Genomic DNA, 19,517 nt, shown 5'->3' on the forward strand with positions numbered 1-19,517 from the left:
GGCCAGCCCTGCTTGCAGTCCCATCTGCTTGGGTGTTTCCCAGAGCTGTGTGCTTTTCCCATAAAAGCCTGCTTGAGAGATGATGCTATAGAGAATGCTGTAGAAAAAACTAATTTTCATCTGGTGCACAAAGGCATTGCACTGGCAGCCAGCAACTGAAGACGTGAAGCAGGGCGTGTGTAGTCTGCGTCACTTGCTACTAATTTTCACTGCTAGGGATATATTTACAGCATAAAAATAGGCTTTCTCTTAACAGAACGTGGCACAATCAACGTGGCGCGTTTACGGCTTGGCTTTGTGTCGCGCATTGCCATCCTCCTCTTGGAACTGCTTTAAAGGAGTTTCTCCAACCTCCAGCCTCTGCCATCCAACCATCCCTGTCAGGAATTCATCCTGTGGGATTTTTTTACTGCCCGCTTTTTGCCATGGTGGCAGCAGCAGTTGCAGGCTTCAGTGTGGGGTCTGGCAGAGGAGGGAAAGCACTTAATCCTTTGGATGGCTTTAACAGCAAAAATGGGAAGTCGGATGCAGCTAGTAAACTTAAATGGTTCTTGTATAAATGATTTTTCTTTCTCTTTGTACGAGTAACGCTTTGTTAGATACTGCTGTCCAGCGACTCATATGCATAACTGCCTTTCTGGTAACGTGAAAGGAATATGTAGGACATGTAGGACCATAGTTCCCTTATTGCTTTTGGGAAACTGCAGTTCTTTAAATTTACCACTGTAAGCTATGATGACTGAGATATCTGGTGTGGGGGCATGTCATAGGTACTGTCATCTTGGGCGTTTTCTTGAGCCAACAGTTCTTCCTCTTCATCACCACAGCCCCAGGAAAATGCCACCAAACCCAGCCTTCGCTGAACATGCTCTTGCAGCTGCCAGCAGTGCCATGCTGACAGCCAGTCTTTTACCCACTCTTCTGGACAGATGCAAGCTAGGCAGGCTTAGATAATGCCGTGATTATTATTCTTATTTTTTTAAAGAAATGCTCTGTCTAGGTTGGTGTGTGCTGACATTGCTGGAGCTGTACTGAGGAGAGATTGTCAGTGGAATGCTGATGTAGGAGAAACCGCTGGTGAACTGTGCTCCTGACATGGCTGCAGGGAGGCAACTTGAGCTTTGGGACTTTGGACTCTGGAGCTGGCTCTGCCTTTCCCCTCCCTGCTCTTAGCTCTTTGCAGGCTTTCTTCTTATTTTTCTTTGGAATGTGTGAATTGTGAGGAAAGGTGCATTTTCCTTTATTTTTTTTTTCTCTTTCCTCTCTTCTTTTCATCAACCTTATTTCAAAATAGGCAGATCTGAAATTACTTGTAACTGTTTAAGGTTTCAGTAAAATCTTAACAAAACAGGGTAAAAGAAAGGATTGCTTCTGTATGGAAGCTTCTGTATGTGAGAGGCAATGCACAGGCCTCGGGAGCTCCCCTGCACTGCCTGCTGTTCCCAGAGACAGCGTTTCTGTGGCTGTTGAAGGCAAGGATTCGGTCTGACAGGGCTAATCAGAGTCTGTTGTTGTTGTCCCTGCACTGCCTGGAGCTGGTGCTCTGAAAAGCTCTGCCATACTCTCACAGGCTCCGCACTGCAACCCTGCGCTCACCAGGGCTTCCGCTTGAAACAGACACTGGTACAATTCATCTCGTATCACTGATGATACTCAGGAATACTTAATGAGTCCTGTGAGGGCTGGGGTGGGTGGCTGGGTTTGAATTCTGCTCTCAGGAGTTAACAATTCCCTAGGCAGGACGTAGCACAAGAGTAAGAAGGGATGACAAGAGATTAGCGTGTGCTCAGCCAGCAGGATCTGGCAGGCCACATGTCAGAAAGTAGGCTGTTTCCATCCTCAATACATGGATATGTGTCATGAAGAAAATCTCAGCTGTGGCATTGAATTTGCTACTGCTTGTGGAGCTGCAGGGAATTGCACGCAGTGTGGGTGCTGGAGCACGGGGACCTGTGAAGGAGAGCCCAAAGAATCAAGTGGAGAGGTTCAGAGTGGAGGGTGACTGCCAGGTCATGGCAGGAGGACAGTTGGTGGGAAGGTTTGAAGGTTGTGGGCTTGATTAAGAAGGAGAAGCTTGGCAGAACATGGGAAGAAGACGACTGGTTTTGTGCTGGCTTTGTTTTGAAGCTGCCAGCAGGGCACATGGGAAGGAGTGAGGTCTCAGTGATGTAGCTAGGGTGTGGGGAGCAGATCCGTTGTCATCAGCCTGCAGACAGTGGTTAGAGTCAGACAAGCTGCTGGGCTCACAGTACAGGAGTGAGGAGAGACAGGGAGCTCAACCAGAGCCTCAGGGCAGCAGGGAACTTCTGGCAGGTCAGGCAGAGAGCAGCTAGGTGCCAGCCTGCCACACAGGTGATGGGAGAGAGGGGCAGTGTGATGTTTCAGAGGCAGTTAGAAAAGCCTGGTGGAGCATGTTTAAGCTCATGCTGCAAGGTCTCTGAGGGCTGACAGCTGAATAGAAGCAGCCAGTGCAAAACTTGAGCCATTTATCTTTTTTTTTTTTTTTTCCCTCCTTCCAGAATTTGCAGGATGAACGTCAGCAGCTGGCTCCAGGTGACCCTGCAGTGGGGGAGCACATGTCTGATCTGTGTGCTGCAGAGCTGCAGGGCAAAATCCAGCAATTTGAAGCTGCCAACAAGGTACTTCTTCATGAACAGCAAAATCAGTACCTAGTGAGCCTGATGTAGTTAGTATTGGAGGGTGCCTCCTAGCCTGGCCAGAGACAGGCGTCTGCATCTGTTCCAGCAGGGGTGTGTGCTGGAGCGTGGTTCTCAGCGCTGTTGTTGTCTACCAGCTTGAGTTAAAGGCATTTACTTTTTTCTGCAGCTGTAGTGTGTAAATTTTCTGTATTCTTTTTTGCAAACCATTATTTTGGAAGAACTTCCCACCTGCCTGGTGAACATTCTGGGAGCTGGTGAAGGAGATATGCACAGGGCTATTTCCTTGTCTCTTGGATTTGCATGGGCTGCATCTGGTGCAGGAGAGAAGGGCACCTGCCTTCCTTTTTGCAAACAGTAAGGGATATCAGCGTAGAGGGGCTCCTGTTTTCATTTTGATTGAAACACTTTCTTAGGAAAGAAACATGCAGCTGAGTTGTCTGGAAATAGATCAAATTTAACACATGTTTTAAGTGGTTGATGTTCTTAGTTTTGCTCTTGAACTCTAAGGTAAATTATACGTGCTGGGAAAATAGAGGGATTAAATGGGGAAAAAAAACCTACAGGATGGGATCTTTATTTAAATCTGGGGACATCTGTAATTCTTGGAGCTGCCTGGACCACAAAGTTTGACAGGGAAATCAAGAGGCCCAAGGCCCAGTAAATACAGTTGGAAGTGTTTAAACAGTTTAGGGGGAGTGTCTCTTAGAGAATAGATAGCATGACAGGTGTGTAAACTAATGAGCAATAAGAGAAAATCATGTGGCAGCACCAACTCCTTAAGAAATTGAGGTCTGAGTAAGTTCTGAAGAAGATACGTATCATCCAAGGCTAAGAATGCCAACAGGCAGCATGTTTAGAAATGCTAACAAACAGTTGCTTAAGTGCACAACGTGTGCTGTGTCATGAACATTATGGTGAAAATAGAGAATTGTCCTAAAACTGTTTGAGATGGTAGTCTCTTTAGGGTGAAAATGTCAAAGGCAAAAGTTTCTCAGGTTGTAAACCAGCCACGGAGACTAGTAAGGCATTCCCCTTTGCTTTGCGGCCTTACTATTGGCATGCTGGCACTGGCTAGGCTTTGTTGTTCTGCAGCCAGAGCTTGAGGCTAAATAAGTTGCTGATCTGATTAAATGTAAAATTACCAAGACCAGCAGTTGCTGCAAGAGTGCCTGGGTGGTTGAAGGAGGCAGTAAGAGGAGCTGGGAGACTGTAAAGGGGCAGCTGCAATGCTCTGGAGGACCTCAAAAGTAAAGGGAATGGGGTTTAGAATGTGTAGCTTCTCCATGTTGATTTTTTTTTTTTTCCAGATCTCTTGGGAGGTTTTTGGGATGAAGCTGCCCTTCCCTCTTAAGGGAACAAAACCAAACAGTAGAAACTGAGAAGGCTGCTGGGCAGTCCAAGCAAGACTCTCCTGCAGTTTGTGGGAGGCAGTATGATACATGAAGCCAAGCCTGGAACCTTGGCCATGCACATGGGGGCTGGCATTGGAGGGACTGAAAGCTTTGTGTTTATTTACTGCTCTCCACCCAGCTCAAACAGTGTTTACAGACTCTAGAGGGAGCCGCGTTGATCTTGGTCTGGTGAACACCTGGGCTGTGTGGACTTGAGTAAGGAGTGGAGGGAGCCTTAAGGGTGTTTATGTAGAGCATTAGGCAGGATTAAAAAACCCAACATATTTCTGTCTTCAGTTGTTACAGGAAAAGCTGACCGAATTGAATTTTGAATTAAAATCTGTCCAAGAAACATCACAGAGGCAAGATCGTACAATCCAGAGTCTGAATGAGGCCCTGAAGAGCAAAGAGAGTAAGGTAATAGTTTTGGGTGGACAGGGTGGTGCTCACCAAAAGAGGAAAGTGTGCTAGCCCTGTAGGCTGTGACTGAAAAAGCAATGCTTAAGCCATTGCTAGGCATCATGGATCTCATTAAATTATTTCTTGCAAAGCTCGTACTTCCATGTGATGCTGATGTGTCGTAATCCACACTGGAGGCTTGGGACGGGAGGGTTTGTGCTTGCTTTGCCAATGACAGGGCTTCCTATCCTTTGACTCATAGACAGAAGAGCTATACCATATCATTGAAGGGCAGAATGAGACAATGGCCAAGCTGCGGGACATGTTACACAGAAGCCATCTGGGACAGTTGCAGGTATGTCCTTGGAAAGCCTCAAATACATCAGGTTTCATTCTGCAGGGATCTTGATTTTTAAATCCCTCTTGTGAAATGAATCTTTGAGTTTCTCTGCTTTCCACTCTTGTTAGATGTCAGAGAGCACGCTCTCATCTCATCAAGAGCAGCAAATGTCACTGCTGGATCTTCAGAACACACTTTTCTGCACCAAGCTGGAGGTGCGGAAACTGAAGAGAGCTCAGCGCCAGAAAGAGCATCAACTGGCTGAAGCCAGGAGAGCAACCCAGCTCCTAGAGACAATGGTGCACGAGGAAGAGCAGCAGAAAGAGGCAACCTGGAAACACAACCAGGTACGACAAGCACTTAGCCTGGAAGTCTCTGGGTTTACGTGACTTAAGAAGCACTCATGTAGTCAGTACTCTGCTCTCATTCATCATTTCTGCCTACACCAGTCTGGGCACACTTGGCTGACCCCTTGTCACATGTGGCAGGGAGAATTCTCCAGCCTCCTTAGCCTTGTATCTGAGGATTTAGAATCAGCAAAGACACTTGATAGTGGGTATGTTGTCACTTGTATGTCTTCAGCTGGTGCAAACGTCCCATCTCTTTTTGCTGTGTTACAAAGTTAATGTCCACTGCTGCGCAGGTTAGTTGTGATTGACTGTAAAGCTTTGCCTGTGGCCAAGCAAGGGGTTTACATGGATGGATACCCTGGGAAATGAAATAAATGCAAACTTCATCACCATGGAAATGTGTTTTGAGATGTGAAAGATGTAGTATTGCAGAGCGATTTTGGCTGTTGACGACTGACTGCCAAGGTATGTGCTTTTTCCCTCACAGGAGCTGCGTGCTGTGGTACAGCAGCTGCAGGCAGAGCTGCAGGACAAGGCTCAGCAGCTCCAGACTGTGGAGTGGGAGAAATGCCGTGAGCTGCAGGCCCAGGAGCAGAGAGTTCAGCGTTTGAGTCAGCATCTGGCTCGCAAGGAACAGCTTCTGCAGGTGAGATGCAGAAAGATTCAAGTTGAGCATAACTAGCCAGGGCCCCTGCTTCTCCTTTGGTACTTGGCGATGCAAAAGTCAGTCTGTAGCTTTCACACATGCCCTTTGAAGAGGGGAAGGAAAGAGATGCTTCTGTGTTGCCAAGATGAGGAAGAAGGCCCAGGTGTCTGAGTACCTCAGCCCACAGCAATGCCTGGTGAGCCCTGGCAGGTGCTAGTCAACCAGCCCCGGGTGCTGGGACTCTGTCACCCTGTAACGCGGGGCGGGTAGAGCAAGTGTAGGGTGGAGGTAGGTAGTCCTGATTCTCCTGTGCTGCTCTCTGGGGGGTTTCTGGACTGACAGTTGTACTAGGGGTGTGTGTATGTGTGACCTCTAGGAATCGAGAGAGCTTCTGCAATGCCAGCAGAACTTGGACAAGAGCCCTGCAGCCATGAATGCCATGTTGGAGAAACTGCAGCAGCGAGTCAGCGATAGGGATGCTGCTCTGGAGGTGAGCACAGTCTGTTGGTGATGCCTCAGTTTTCCCTGAGGCTCAGCCTTTGGGCTGCCATCAGCAGTGCAGCCCCAGGCTGACCCCAGGGCTGGCCATGTCTTCTACGTGCTCTTCATGGCTCAGCCTTCCAGAGGAGCCCTCTGAAAGGGAGAGCTGGGGTGCCCCACACTGTGAGTGGTGGGCTGCAGAGCCCTACTACCCTATTCTGAGCCATCACCCCCTCTTACCCTAGCGAGCAGTAGATGAGAAGTTCTGTGCCCTGGAGAAGAAGGAGCAAGAGTTGCAACAGCTACATCTCTCAATAAGGGAGCGTGGAAGTGACCTGGAGAGACTGCGCAATGTCCTGTCCAGCAATGAGGCCACCATTCACGTGAGTGCTTGCACCTGGGTGCGCGGAGTCCAGCCTGGCTGTGGCATGGCGCTAGACAAACCTTCCTGTGAATGCTCTGGCCGTCGCTGGGGAGAGCGGCTGCAGGGTGTTGGCCTTCCCCTGGCCCTGTGTGCGGGGCGAGTTCCAGGGTCACTCGTGTTTCTGGGCTGGGTGTAGAGGGTGAGTGTGGTGTCTGGAGGGGACAGGGGTGAATCTATGTGACTCCACTAGCAGGAGAGACTGGTATTTCTAGTTCTGCTTAATTCAGGTTAAAGTCTCTGTCCCTGGTTGAGCTGCTGCTGTTGTTGTCCCCAGAGCCTGGAGAGCCTCCTGAAAGCCAAAACCCTGGAACTAGAGCAGGTCTCAGCAACCTGCCAAAACCTCCGCTGGCTCAAGGAGGAGATCGAGGCCAAATCCTGCAGCAGGCAGAAGGAGCAGGAGGGGATCATCCAGCAGCTGCAGACCTGCCTGCATGACAGGAACAAAGAAGTGGAGGTAAAGGCTTAGCTTGGCTTCCTGAGCCTTCAGCCAGTTTGTCTGCAGAGAGAGTGGTCCCAAACAAGAGCCTCCTGGCTGCCTGCCTCCGAGGAGGGCACTTGAACCTGTACCCAGTGCTTTGAAAGCTTGGGACCTGTAAATGGCTGTGCTTGCTGAGATGCTGCTCTCTCAGCTATGCCCAGGCTGAAGAGCTGTTCATCCTTCAACAGCTTGCAGTTTGATGGTAGCAATGCCTTTCCATCTCTCCTTTCCTCCCTGTTGTTCAGGAGCTTACAGCAACTCTGCTGTGCAAGCTGGGCCCAGGACAGAGTGAGGTAGCAGAGGAGCTTTGCTTGCGTCTCCAGCACAAGGAGAAAATGCTGCAGGATCTCCTCAGTGACAGGAACCGTCAGACTATGGAGCATGATGCTGAAATCCGGGAGCTGCTGCAGGCGTTGAGCACCAAGGAGCAACAGAGCAGAGTGAGTTGTCTGTGGTGCCGCAGTGGGGAGACTGGGGTGGATGGCTCTGTCTTGCGTTAAGCAAAGGTGAACTGCTCTCTGGCTGCTGTTGGTGTAGCCTGGTGGAGCTGCTGAGTGTTGAAGAATCATCTGAGATGCCATCAGCTGTTTCTAGGTTGGTCTCAACCCGTCACATGGGAGCAGTTGGGAAGCAGCAGCTCTTGTAGCAATGTTTGGGTGTCAGGTTCCTGTCATTAAGTGGACTGGGCAGGGTTTGTGTGTGTGGTGGGGAAGGAGGTGCACATCCTCTTAGATATCTGTGCTGCTGGGCTTGGGGTAGCAGAGGGGCTGTGGGAGGGCTGCTGCTTCACATGGCTGTTTCCAGACCAAAAAAGAAGACACTGAGCCGTTTCTTGTGTAGCGCAGAAGTCTGAGGAAGCTCTGCTCCTTAGCTCTATAGGTCAAGAGGCCGAGTCTTGCTGCATCTGTTTGGCAAGTAGAGATGGGATGGCTGCAGCAGAGTCACTCTGAGTGGCCAGGAGCAGTAGCTCCCAGGCTGGTTTGCAGAGCACTTCTAGTCTCAAGTGACAGATAAATATTGAGATGGTTTTCCTTAGTCCCTAAGGAATGTGAGGGACAGGGATCCCACCCCTGATCACAGCCCTGTCTTCCCCTGTTTTTCCTGCTCAATCAGACAGCTGCTGAGAAGATGGCGTGTGCTTTGGCTGAGAGGAGCTGTGAGTTACAACTCCTACGTCAGTATGTGTTGGGGAAGGAGCCTGTTGGGACCCAGTTGGCTGGTGCCAGGCTGCTGAAGCAGGACAAACAGCCCATACAAGTAAGAATCGTTCACTGTTTCTCTGTTTGTGGCCTCAGGCCTCCATGGAGAACTGATTGCCACAGGAGGAAATGGGAGAGAGGGGGGCACCACAGAGAATGATAGAAATGGAAGTGGGATTAGGGGAGAGACTTTCTATAGGAGGAGAAGAAGAAACTGAAGAGCAGAAATGTTGCCTGGATGTTCTGATCTTGATTCCACCAGCCTTTGTCACTCAATGTCTCCTTTCGTTTTGATCAGGCAGTATTTGAGTCCTTAGGGCACGTGAGAGTATGAAAGAAATCCACCCTCTGACCTTCCAGCATTGACCCAGTCCTTCCTTGGGCTGGGCTGCCTCACAGTAGTGTAATCCCCTCCCTGACATTGTCACATTCTGGAGGGGACAAGAGAGCTAATTTTAGGTCCCACTAATTCTTGGCAGAGCCTGCTGGCTGTTTGCTGTCTCTTCCACAATTGGAGTTGGTATTTTTAAAGCAGCTTTGCTAAAAACCCCTTTGAGGCCAAACACAACTCTGAGGCTACATATGCCATGCTTCTACTTGAGCAGCTGTTAATGGTTTATTGGTGAGCCGACATGTCAAATGTTTTTCAGCAGCTGTAAACAGGTTGCTCATTTCTATTCCCAGGATCAAAGTGAGCTCTAGAGACTTCCAGGGATGTGTATATGGGCCAAACTCTGTTTTCCTTCCTGCATGATCCCTCTAGGCCACATCTTTGGATGAAGATGTAGGTGTCTGTAGAATCTCAGTTGAAAGATGGGTTTGCTGCTGCTGAGTGAAACCTGTTTAATCCTTACTATGAAGATACTCACTGCCAGCAACCTCTTAGTGCCAAATAAAACAAGGCCAGAGCCCTGTTGCCCACACATAGAGCTTCTAGGTTGGGTGCAATTCCCTTGTCCCCACTGCCTGGCTAGATCCCCTTCATTGGTTTCTCACTTTTCAGAGCATCAACAAAGCGGCCAGCAGCTTTGCTGCAGTCCTGGAGCTCTGGGGAAACTGGTGCTAGGTTCCCCGTAAAGGTGCAAACCTGGAGGCTTTTGTGTTTTCAGGAAATACTACGAAGAGCTTGTGGAGCTACAGCCATTGCTGGACCCCCACAGGGGGACAGCAGCTGCAGGATGGAGGGAGGTGAGTGTGGTGACAGCTTCTTTCAAGGTCCCCAAACATGACCAGGGCTTTTTGCTGTGAGGGAAACATGGTTATATGAAACTGAGAGAGAGTAAAGAGCTCTGAGCAAGAGTGAGTATTTTGAAATAAAGCTGTGCCTCCCCTTTGGGAGATGGTTCAGGGATGTCTGGGGATGGGAGTGTGGGAAAGAGAAAGACTGGTGTCAGGTTTGAGGTGAGGTGCTTCTACTCAAGAGCTGATGCTGTCCAGTGAAGGGGTTTTGATGTTATGGTTCAGGCTGGGCTGAGACAAGTGCAACTGGTTTGGGTTCTGTCTTGGGGCCAGGACACCTGAACCTTGCCAGGGTGGGACAACAGGCTTGGGGTGTTGCTGTTACCTTGGGCTGCTGTTTAGGGATCAAGTGGTGAAGAGTGTTTATTAAGAGGCAGTCTGGTGGGAAGTGCGAGCATCGTAGACCTATCTTGCCAAAGAGGGATTTTGTCTGATCCTGGGGTCAGAGCTGACACAGTAACCCTGCAGTAACCAAGCTGTCTTTGCAGTTATGACATCAGCTGCAGAACTGGAGAAGGATCTTGTTAATGCCAAAGAGGAGCTGGAGCTAATGGCAAAGAAGGAAAGAGAAAGCAGGGTGAGCTTGTGATGGAGCCCGTGCTGATCTCCCTTGCTTACAGGAGATCATTGGGCTCACTGGAGGTTTTGGACCCCTCTATTGTGAGGGTACTCCCAGTGAGACAAAAGGGGCAGCAGCTCACAGTGGGGTTTGGGCTTTCTGAAGTCTTTCACGGACTTCTCTTCCCTCTCTAGCGGGAGCTCGCTGCTCTCCAGTCTGTTGTGGCCACGCAGGAGGAAGAGCTGCAAGTGCAGGCCTCAGATATAGAGTCCTTGACCAGGACCATCCAGATCAAAGAGGACCTCATCAAGGTGAGATAACGTGCTGTGCTCCACCTGAGAAAGCTGCAGAGGAGTCTCTTCTTTCCCCATATCCTCAGAGTAATGTGGCTGTCTGTCCGTGGATGGTGTGGCTGCTAGTTTGTCTACAGCCCTCTGTTACTTTGGTCAGAAAGCAAAGGTCCCAAACCCCCAGAGTGTCCTTATTTGGCTTTTTGCTCTTAGTGTTCCAAACAACCTTCTTTGAGTCCTTCAGGCTGAGTGTGTTGTGTCCCTTCTCAGTTCTTGCTCCAGGCTGTTGTCTGTGCCTAATACACTCTGGGTGTTTCGGCATTTCTTTCCTGGGAGACCTGGGTCTTCCCAAACACTGGAAACTTTTGGCAGTTACGTTCCAGGGAGGATTACGAAGGTCCAGCTGTCCTTGTTATTGATCCCTTTTTCACTGACCCCTCCTGCTGTTGGTTTTCAGGATCTGCAGATGCAGCTGGTGGATCCTGAAGAAATTCCAGCCATGGAAAGGCTGACACAAGAAGTGCTGATGCTTCGGGAGAAAGTGGCCATAGCAGAGTCACGAGGACAAGAGGCTACTGGAAACAGAAAGCAGCAGGTAGTGTGCCATGTGGGGCAAGCTTGGATGTGTTTATATTTCTGCTGGTGCTCAGTGATGAGGCTTTCTTTTCAGCCTTTGGATATGCTGAGATGTGCCTGTTGTTGGAAGCTGGCTGTGTATAATAGGGGGAATACAAGGAAGGAGAGGATTGATTCCCTTTTAGCATTTGTCTCATGGCAGAGTCTTTTGGGAGTCCAGAGGTGACACTGATCAACTTGATCACTTGGACACAAGCAAGAGATGAGGGAGAAGCCCCTGTTTCTCTGGGGCAGCAAGATGCCTCCTTTGATTTCTGTCTCTAAGTGTTATATCTTGTCTCTTCTCTCCAACCAGTTGTTACTGATGCTGGAAGGGCTGGTGGCTGAAAGGAATCGGTTAAATGAGGCTCTCCAGGCAGAGAGGCAGCTCTATGGCAGCCTGGTAAAATTTCACACGCACCCAGACAGGTAAGCAAGACTGCCTTGGCTCTGTACTGCCCTGCTCTGCTGCTGGGGCAAGTGTGGGTGGTCCAGTGGGCAATCCCTGAGGCAGCGATCATTCTGCAAGTCTGAGAACCCTCAGTGGGAAAGAGGGAGTCTAGGCAAAGAATGTGGCTTTGGGAGTCCCAAGTTTTAGGCTGCCTTTTTCCCTTGAAGAGGCTGCAGTGGCCAGCTTTACACGCTGTGTAAAGTCCCCCTGTTGCCACCTATTGTTCAGGCTCTAGGACCTCCATTTCTTTTTCCCTGGCTTAGCCCTTCCCTGGCTCAGCTTCCCACCCACACTTGGCCACCTTTCAGAGGCTTCTGTCAAATTCCCAACCAACTGTTGGGTTGATAAGGATCTATCTAGGTGCTTATCCAGGCAGTTGTTCCCCCAGTGCAGCATGGCCTGCATTCCCTGTCCTCTGCACTAATCCCCTGCCCTTCATGGGGCTGCGGCCTCTAGGGTATTGGAGCTACCTGATAGCAAGAGAGCACATAAGTGGAGTGCTTGGGTAAGTACTGAAGAACAGCTGGGAGTAGGAGTCCCCTGCCATGGGCTGGAGCCTTTTTAGGGGATGTCTATGCTGTGGGGAGGTTTAGAGGTGAGGCAGGAGGTGGCAGCGCTGCCTGGGGAGCATGCAGGGCCCCTGCCTGGAATAAGCAGCAATCCCGGATGGAGGGGCCAATTTGGTGTGCGCTTGCTGCAGCCTTTCTAACCCTCTTCCCTTTTGTGCGGCGTGTCCGCTTAGCGCTGCGAGAGACCACACTCTGCAGGTGGAGCTGGAGGGGGTCCAGGATCTCCGGGGACAGCTGGAAGAAGCTCTTGGAAGAAGCTTGGAGCGTTTGAGCAGGCTAGAGACGCAGGGCGCCATAGGAGGTGGGGAACAGGAGCGTGTGAGAGTCCTACCCCAGCATGCCTTCTGAGCACTGACGCTCGCCCGCCTGCCACGGAAACGGTTCACTAACTGAGCGAGCCTGTCTCACTGACTCTGGGAGGGTTGCTTTGGTACTTAGCAATGGTACGATAGAACTGGTGCAGGGCTTTTTTTTTTGTTTAATTTTTGAGCTGCTTTGGAAACGGCGATCAGTGCAATCCACCTGTGTCTTGTGTATGTTCCTGTCTGACCCACCCTGGTGGCCACTGATGTATTTGCACATTCAAATCATTCCATTTTAGTTGATTTCCCTCATCTCCCTTCTGCTCTCACCCCCATGGGCCAAATAAAGATTCCCTTTCTCTGAAGGAAACACCAAATGTTCTCTCTCATCTCCCAAGTGCATGAGTGTGAGTTTTTGTATTCCCTATCCCTGTTTTTCTTACCCAGTGGCATCCCCCTCTTGGGTTGATGGTGGCTGTCCCAAAAGGAGAAGGGGTATATGGAAAAGTGGGTTCCAGAGCCAGAGAATCTGAGAAGGGCCACAAGACCACGTGGCACTTCCTGGGGCTCTTGCACAACTCTTGAGTGTAGAACCAATGATTCATTCTATCCTTAAACCAAATCCTACTCCAGTATTGATGATTTTTACTGACTTTTTTTTTCTTTGTTCCTAATTGTAAGTTGTCTCAGCCTGGCTTGTGAGTGCCTTCAAGGGAGAGCATTCTCCTCTTTTTTGACAGATGGCTTGAGGTAACTGAGACCTGTCCCTGCTCCCAGGGTCTGGGCTGGGTCTGCTCTCTCCCTCGTACGTGCAGATCTCACTCAAAGGCTCCACATTCCCCTTGGGCAATGGGAAGGGTCCTATTTCTACTTTGCTGGGGACAGTCCCACTTGTCACCCATGCATACCTTTTCTAGGGCATCTTTCACCCCCTCTGGGAGTGTTGGGGCTGGCATGAGAGCTGAAAACCAATAGCAACAGCTTTCTGATGACCAGCGCTTCCCATGCACGGCAGGCTATGGATCAGCTGTCTGGTACTCAATCACTTCCCAAGGTGTCAGGAGCAAATTTTTTTCCTCTGAGCAATCTGCTTCTGCTTGCTGGGGGAGCTGAGCTAGGAGCGAGTGGAGTGGAAGAGCTCCGTCTTGCTGGGCTGCGCCACCTGGACCCGTGGCTGCTCTGCTGCACATCTCCTTGGGACTGTTTCACGTGGCACCGCCTGAGGTTTTCTCTTCCCTGCCTGAGACAGGGACCGGAGGCAGCACAGCTCTCCCTTCACACGCAGCAGGTCAGCACTACTCCTCTGGGTCTGTACCTAGCTGTGTGGTGAGTTCAGCAGTTCTCATGTGGCCTGAAGGGACACGGCTGGTGGCTGCTGGGCAGCTCTGGTACTTGGTTAGCTTTTCCTCTCTTGTGTTTCATCTCATTCCCTTCCTCTCACTTCTCTGTGTAGCACCATCTTCTCTTTCTCCTTCTGCCTCTCACTTTGTAGGAGCCTTTTTGTCCCTGTCTTTCTCTTTCCACCTTCCCTCCTCCATCCTGGCTCTGATGCCTGGCTGGTTCGCTGGTTCCTCGGGTACCATGGAGCCCAGGACCCGGCACAGACCCACTGGCATGGCGTGAGGAAAGTCTCGGCTGGTGTTCCAGCAGCTCCCATCTCTTCTTGTGTGTTTTGCTGCAGAACTGTCCCTGGCCTCTGCTAGCATCCCTGCTGTAAAGTGCCCCATAGGGGAGCATTATCCTAGGCTAAAGTGTCCCAACTGTTCTGCTCTGTTCTTTAGGGCTTCCTTTCATCCCTGATATCCCTGGCTGTGCACTCCTCTGCGCCACAGGAGGACCAGCCTGAGCATCCCACACCTGAGAGCACCCTCTGTCAAACCGTGCAGTGCTTTGTGCTGTCTTGTAGCTCTTTGTGGAGGTCTCTGCTTCCTCTCTCAATTAGCCTGGGGACCTAGCTTCCCTTCCCTTGTTCCCAGCAGTGTGAAGACCTCCAGCACAACCAGTGCACCTGGGTGTCCTGTGCCTGTGGGCCGTGTGCAGTTTTCAAACCATGCGACTAATTTTCTTTGCCTTCAGGCTAGGTGGGAAAGACAGAGGAGTCTGTGAAAAATAGTGCTGTGTTGTACTTCTTGTCTCCTTTGCTGGTAATACAGAGAGAGCTGAGCAGCCGTGGTCCCATTGAATTTGCACCCTGGTGTGCTCCTGTTGCAATGGTGGCTTCAAGCACTTGGTGAACAGCAGCCTGGGCACAGGCTGCCCTACGTGCACACTCTTCTGCTCCCCCAGCACCACCTTCCTCTTCCCTCCCCCCCCCCCCTTTTTTCCCCCCTTGAGATTTGTGCTCCCTTTTTTCTGCCCCAGTCCTAGACTGCTGGGAGCCATGCAGAGCTGTGGGTGATGGTGAGAGGTAGGGTACCGTGTCCTGGCACAAGAGGTTCTCCCGTGTCCCCAGAGCAGCTGTGCTGGCTGTGAGCCACCCAGCTCGTCCCCCTCAGCCCCCTAGAAAAGCCTGCAGCTGAGAGTCTACGTTCCCTTGCCCTTTGGGGCCCTGCAGCCATCGAGATGTAGCCCTAGGTGCTTTGTCACCTTGTAGGTTGCGTCCCTGTGGGCTCACAGGGCTGTGCTTTGGCTGTGCTGAATGCCACCCACGGGAGATGCTGCTTTACTGGGGGGCTGCTGCCCCTTCCACCTGCCTCTAAGTGTTTTGCTCCTGGAACAGCGCTTCTCCATGATGGCTGCCCTCGCTCCCTGGGCACGGCTGTTTTGGTGAACAGGCTCCAGCGTGCAGGGTGACACCTGCCCAGGCTGAGCACTGAGGTGCTCGTGATTTTTGCAACCTCCTGACAGTTGCTTGTCACGAGTGGGTCTCCTGAGTGTGCTGCCATCACGGTGCTATGCAACTGCCTGTCCTGCTGCAAGGCATGTTCCTGGTTGGTCCTCAGCTCTCCCTCCTAGGAGCCATACGCTTCCCTGCTGGCTTCTCCTTCACCAGACTCTCTCCTGCCAGGATCTCTGCATTCCCCTGTTCCATGGTCAGCCTTGCCTGGGAGCTCCAGAGCTGATGGTGCTGGTTTGAGGCACAGGCAGCTGCAAAACCTGGCCTTGCATAGCCCCAGGGACTGTCCAAGCTGCTGTCTGCCTGGGCCGAAGGAGCATTGGGGGTACATCCATGTCCCAGCCCAGGCAGCCTGAGCCTAGGCAGGGCGCTGGAGCTGGGTGGGGGGAAGGCTACCCAGACAAGGGGTGCAAGCCCTCGCCCTGGGCCGTGCGCCAAGGGGCCAGGAGCAGAGCTGTGTACGAGCAGAAGGGCATGCCCCCAGCTCAGCTCTGTGGGGCAGGGTGTGCCCAAGCCCCCTGCCCAGTGTGGTATGGGATGCAATTGTCCCTTTGGCTCTGCAGGGCCAGCGCAGGGCTTGCAAAGACCCCAGTGCCATGCATGGCAGCAGGGCTTGGATGGTGTGGGCAGGGTGGCTGTTGGTGCCCTCCGTGAGCTGCCTGTGCCTGGGTAGGCCATCGTGTGGGGTGCACCCCTACACCCCTGCCAGGTTGGGACAGCACCAGCAAGGCTCCCTGACCAAGCATGTGCTGCTCCTGGCTGCAGCTTGTGCAGTGGCTGCAGGGTGGATGGTGTGCGTGCGTGTGTGTTGGTGCAGCAAGGTGGCGTGAAGGCAGCGATGTGGATGGGGCAGGTGCCGTTGCTGGGGTGTGTCCCCTCCCTCGGTGCAGGGGCAGCGCAGGGTGTTGGGTTGGAGGTCCAGCATGCAGAGAGGGGGTGGCAGGGCACAGGGATAGTGGGGAGACCTCAGTCCTGCTGGGAGTCCCCCAGCAGCAGGCATGTATGAAAGCAGGCACCTGCCCCAGGGCTGCCCACAGTGGCCACAGGCATCACCAGGGAGGAGGGGACAGAGGCAGTGCCACCATTGCCACTGCTTTGAGCACCTTGTCGTGCTGTGCTGTCCCCTAGGTCAGGCCACAGGCATGGATGCTGATGATGCCAGCACCAACTTCGCTGACGGCATTAAGGAGGAGGCGGCCCGCGGCGTGGCAACCCAGCACGTGAGTCAGGGCAGCGCGGCACCAGAAACGGGGTGGCAGAGTTGGGCACTGCGCTACTGCCAGACTGCGTCCTGTCCTAGCCCCTTTGGAAATATCCCTGTCACCCTCTGTCTTTGTCCCTTTAGAGCAGCCCTCGGGCCCCTAAGGAAAGCAGGTGTACTGAAAGGACCCTGATGGGGACCACAGCACCCGCCATGCCAGAGCGGGAGCTACGGGCAGAAGAGGAGCTGCGGGAGCTGAAGGCGCAGCTGGAGGAAGCTGGTTTCTCTTCTGTCTCCCACATCAGGCAAGAGCCCTGGGGTGCTGGAGCCAGCGGGTGGCAGTGGCTTGAGGGGGTACCCTGCATCCCAGCCACTGCCTGTCCTTCACAGTGCCTTGTGCCCCCAGGAAGGCGATGCTGAGCCTGTGCCTGGAGAATGCAGAGCTGAAGGAGCGGATGGGTGAAGCCACATCGCTGCTGGAGAGTGGGGAGCAGGAGGAGGCTGGGCTGGGCAGCCCCTCGACCCCTGAGCCCCGCAGGCTGCAGCGGAAGAGCCGCAGCACCCTTGGGGACCACCCAGCCAGTGGCAGTGGGGATGGCCAGGGGCTCCTGGCAGAGAGGGGAGCTGTGCCTGCCAAACGCCCAGCACTGGAAGCACGATCCCAGGATGACGTGCCTAAGAGACCCTGCCCTAGCACCCTGGGTAGAGGGAATGGGAGCCACGTAAGTGCCCTGGGCACAGGAGACCGGGATGGGGATGGAGATAGAGATGGGGATGGAAATGAGGAGCTCACAGCCCATCTCCCCTCTGGCAGGTGGAGGGCACGGTCCCTGGCAGGGGCTGGCCAGGGCTGGGCACAGAGCTGCACTCCCAGGTGGTGCAGGGCCAAAGGCAGTGCCAGGAGCTGCAGGACAAGCTCGCCGCCTCGGAAGCCACAGTGCGGGCACAAGCTGAGCAGCTGGAGAAGTACCACGTCCTGCTCCGTGAGTTAAAATCCTGGGGGGGGGGCGGGGGGGGTGTGTCTGTGTCGAGCCCAGTGTGCCCTGTGCTGTATATGGGGCAGGGGTTGTGATTCCTGCCTGGAGGGGGACCCTGAGCTGATGGGGCTGCCCGGCAGGTGAACCCCATGCCCAGCAGCTCAGCAAGCAAGTGCAGGTGGACTTCCAGGACCTGGGCTACGAGACATGTGGGCGAAGTGAGACCGAGGCTGACCGGGATGAGACCACCAGCCCTGGTAAGGAGAGCCAGCAGCTCCAGGCATCCCTCTGCCTTGCCCACCCAGCATGGAAAAGTGACGCCATGCCCCATCCCCTCTGCAGAGTGTGAGGAGCCTGATGTATTCAGCGAGCCCAGTCTGGGCGAGGAGCTGGGGTCCCCGTGCCGGCCAGGGATGCCCAGGGCAGGCAAGGCTGCCCGGAAAGCCATGGTGCCAGCAGACGTGGGGGCCCTGCACCAGCACATTCAGGACCTCAAGGCACAGCTGCTCAATGCCAACAAGGTGATCCAGAGCCTGCAGCGCCGTGCCCGCTCCATCTCTGTCACCAGTGGCTACACGTCAGGAGCTGAGCGACCCCCACCAGGTCCCACGACCCTGGCGTCCCCAGCCCACAGCCTCACGGATGAGGACGAGGGCTGGCAGTCGGATGGCCACGGCACCCTCTGCCCGCCCGCCCTGCGGGCACACCGTGACCTGCAGCACCTGGTGCACCGCGTCGCCCTCCTCGAAGCACAGCTGCCCGCATCCAAGCCCGGAGGGGTTTTGCCCAAGGAGCTGCAATCTGCCACTTGGCCGGGGTATGGCTGTGGGGATCGGGACCGGACAGGGGGCTACATGGGTCCCCAGGGGTTGCCCAAGGGTGGTGGCTCCTTGTTGCATGCTTTCCCTGCAGTTCTGGGGCGTTTGCACGGTGGGGCAGAGCCCCAGCAGTGGAGGGTGCACAGACTCCCCCCGTGGTACCCTGTCCCTGCCGTGCTCTCTGGCGGGTGTCTGGCAGCCCTGCGGACCCCCTGCTTGCTGATCCCTCCTAGGAAGTATGACTCGCTGATCCAAGCACAGGCTCGGGAGCTCTCCCACCTGCGGCAGACGCTGCGGGAGGGCCGTGGGGTGAGCCGCAGCCTGGCCCAGCACCTGCGCGATGCCCTGCGGTCCTTTGAGGACCTCCTCCGTGGCACTGACATCGACTACTACCTGGGCCAGGGCTTCCGGGAGCAGCTGGCCCAGGGCAGGCAGCTGGCTGAGAGGCTCAGCGACAAACTGGGCACCAGTAAGTACTTTGGGGGGGGGGGGGTGGGTACTGAGGCTGGACATCATGGAGCATGGTGGGCAAGGAAGAGGTGCTTTGATGGATGCTGTGAAGGGCTGGGGCCATTTGGACACCTTGTACTGTGTGGGCTACCCACTTCAAGCTGGGTTGTCCTGTCCTGCTACGGCTTTGTTTGGGGATGGGCAGCCTGGGGCACGGGGACACTGACTGCTTCTCTCTGGCTTGGTTTTTCAGGAGATCGACAAGATGGGGAGGATAAAACCAGCCATGAACTCCTGGCACTGAGGTACCTGTTCCCAGGGAGGGACCTGCTCTGTGTGGGCACCCCAGGGACTATCACTGCTCTAGGGGTGGGGGTCTGGGGTGCCCTTGGAGTCTCTGCTCCAGGTGGACATCCTGGGGCTGCCTGTGCTCTGGGGATGGGGAACCCCAGGTTTGGGCTGGGCACCCTATCGCTCCGGGCAGCCTTGCAGAGTGGGTGGGACGTGACATGCGGAGTGTCATGCTGGAGCATGCACAGCACAGCAGGGAAGGGCTGTGGGATGGGGATCACCCTGCCCTGCCAGCCATGGTGATGGGCCACTTCCTCAGGCTCAGCCGTGAGCTTCAGGAGAAGGAGAAGGTGATTGAGAACCTGGAGGCAAAGCTGCAGGAGCGCTGCGAGTCCCCAGGCAGCAGCCGCCCACCCTCTGAGTCGTCCCGCTCTGCCACCAGCGCCTCCTTCGTGTCCGAGGGGCTGGAGCCATGCTCTGATGGGGACATGGCCAGCGAGTGCAGCCAGTGCTGTGAGGAGCCCGCCCGACCCGCAGGTACCGTGGGGTGCT

At 53.7% G+C, this 19,517-nt stretch overlaps 1 protein-coding gene across 3 annotated transcripts in view; it reads left to right on the plus strand.

Annotated features, from left to right (window-relative positions):
* The window catches only part of PDE4DIP (phosphodiesterase 4D interacting protein), a 34,550-nt gene that overhangs the window by 10,446 nt on the left and 4,587 nt on the right, over positions 1–19,517 (plus strand). For all 3 annotated transcript variants that reach the window (XM_075760243.1, XM_075760241.1, XM_075760242.1), the window contains 25 exons: positions 2,520–2,639; positions 4,349–4,468; positions 4,713–4,805; positions 4,919–5,137; positions 5,628–5,786; positions 6,163–6,276; positions 6,512–6,649; positions 6,965–7,144; positions 7,414–7,608; positions 8,282–8,425; positions 9,477–9,555; positions 10,095–10,183; positions 10,360–10,476; positions 10,913–11,050; positions 11,387–11,499; positions 12,264–12,391; positions 16,357–16,448; positions 16,574–16,734; positions 16,836–17,151; positions 17,244–17,412; positions 17,547–17,663; positions 17,749–18,223; positions 18,458–18,693; positions 18,928–18,979; positions 19,285–19,502. In XM_075760243.1, the coding sequence (XP_075616358.1) occupies positions 2,520–2,639; positions 4,349–4,468; positions 4,713–4,805; positions 4,919–5,137; positions 5,628–5,786; positions 6,163–6,276; positions 6,512–6,649; positions 6,965–7,144; positions 7,414–7,608; positions 8,282–8,425; positions 9,477–9,555; positions 10,095–10,183; positions 10,360–10,476; positions 10,913–11,050; positions 11,387–11,499; positions 12,264–12,391; positions 16,357–16,448; positions 16,574–16,734; positions 16,836–17,151; positions 17,244–17,412; positions 17,547–17,663; positions 17,749–18,223; positions 18,458–18,693; positions 18,928–18,979; positions 19,285–19,502 (3,982 nt within the window). The remainder of the gene's footprint in view (positions 1–2,519; positions 2,640–4,348; positions 4,469–4,712; positions 4,806–4,918; positions 5,138–5,627; positions 5,787–6,162; positions 6,277–6,511; positions 6,650–6,964; positions 7,145–7,413; positions 7,609–8,281; positions 8,426–9,476; positions 9,556–10,094; positions 10,184–10,359; positions 10,477–10,912; positions 11,051–11,386; positions 11,500–12,263; positions 12,392–16,356; positions 16,449–16,573; positions 16,735–16,835; positions 17,152–17,243; positions 17,413–17,546; positions 17,664–17,748; positions 18,224–18,457; positions 18,694–18,927; positions 18,980–19,284; positions 19,503–19,517) is intronic.

The sequence above is a fragment of the Balearica regulorum genome, chromosome 8, assembly GCF_011004875.1.
Source record: "Balearica regulorum gibbericeps isolate bBalReg1 chromosome 8, bBalReg1.pri, whole genome shotgun sequence".
NCBI lineage: Eukaryota > Metazoa > Chordata > Aves > Gruiformes > Gruidae > Balearica > Balearica regulorum.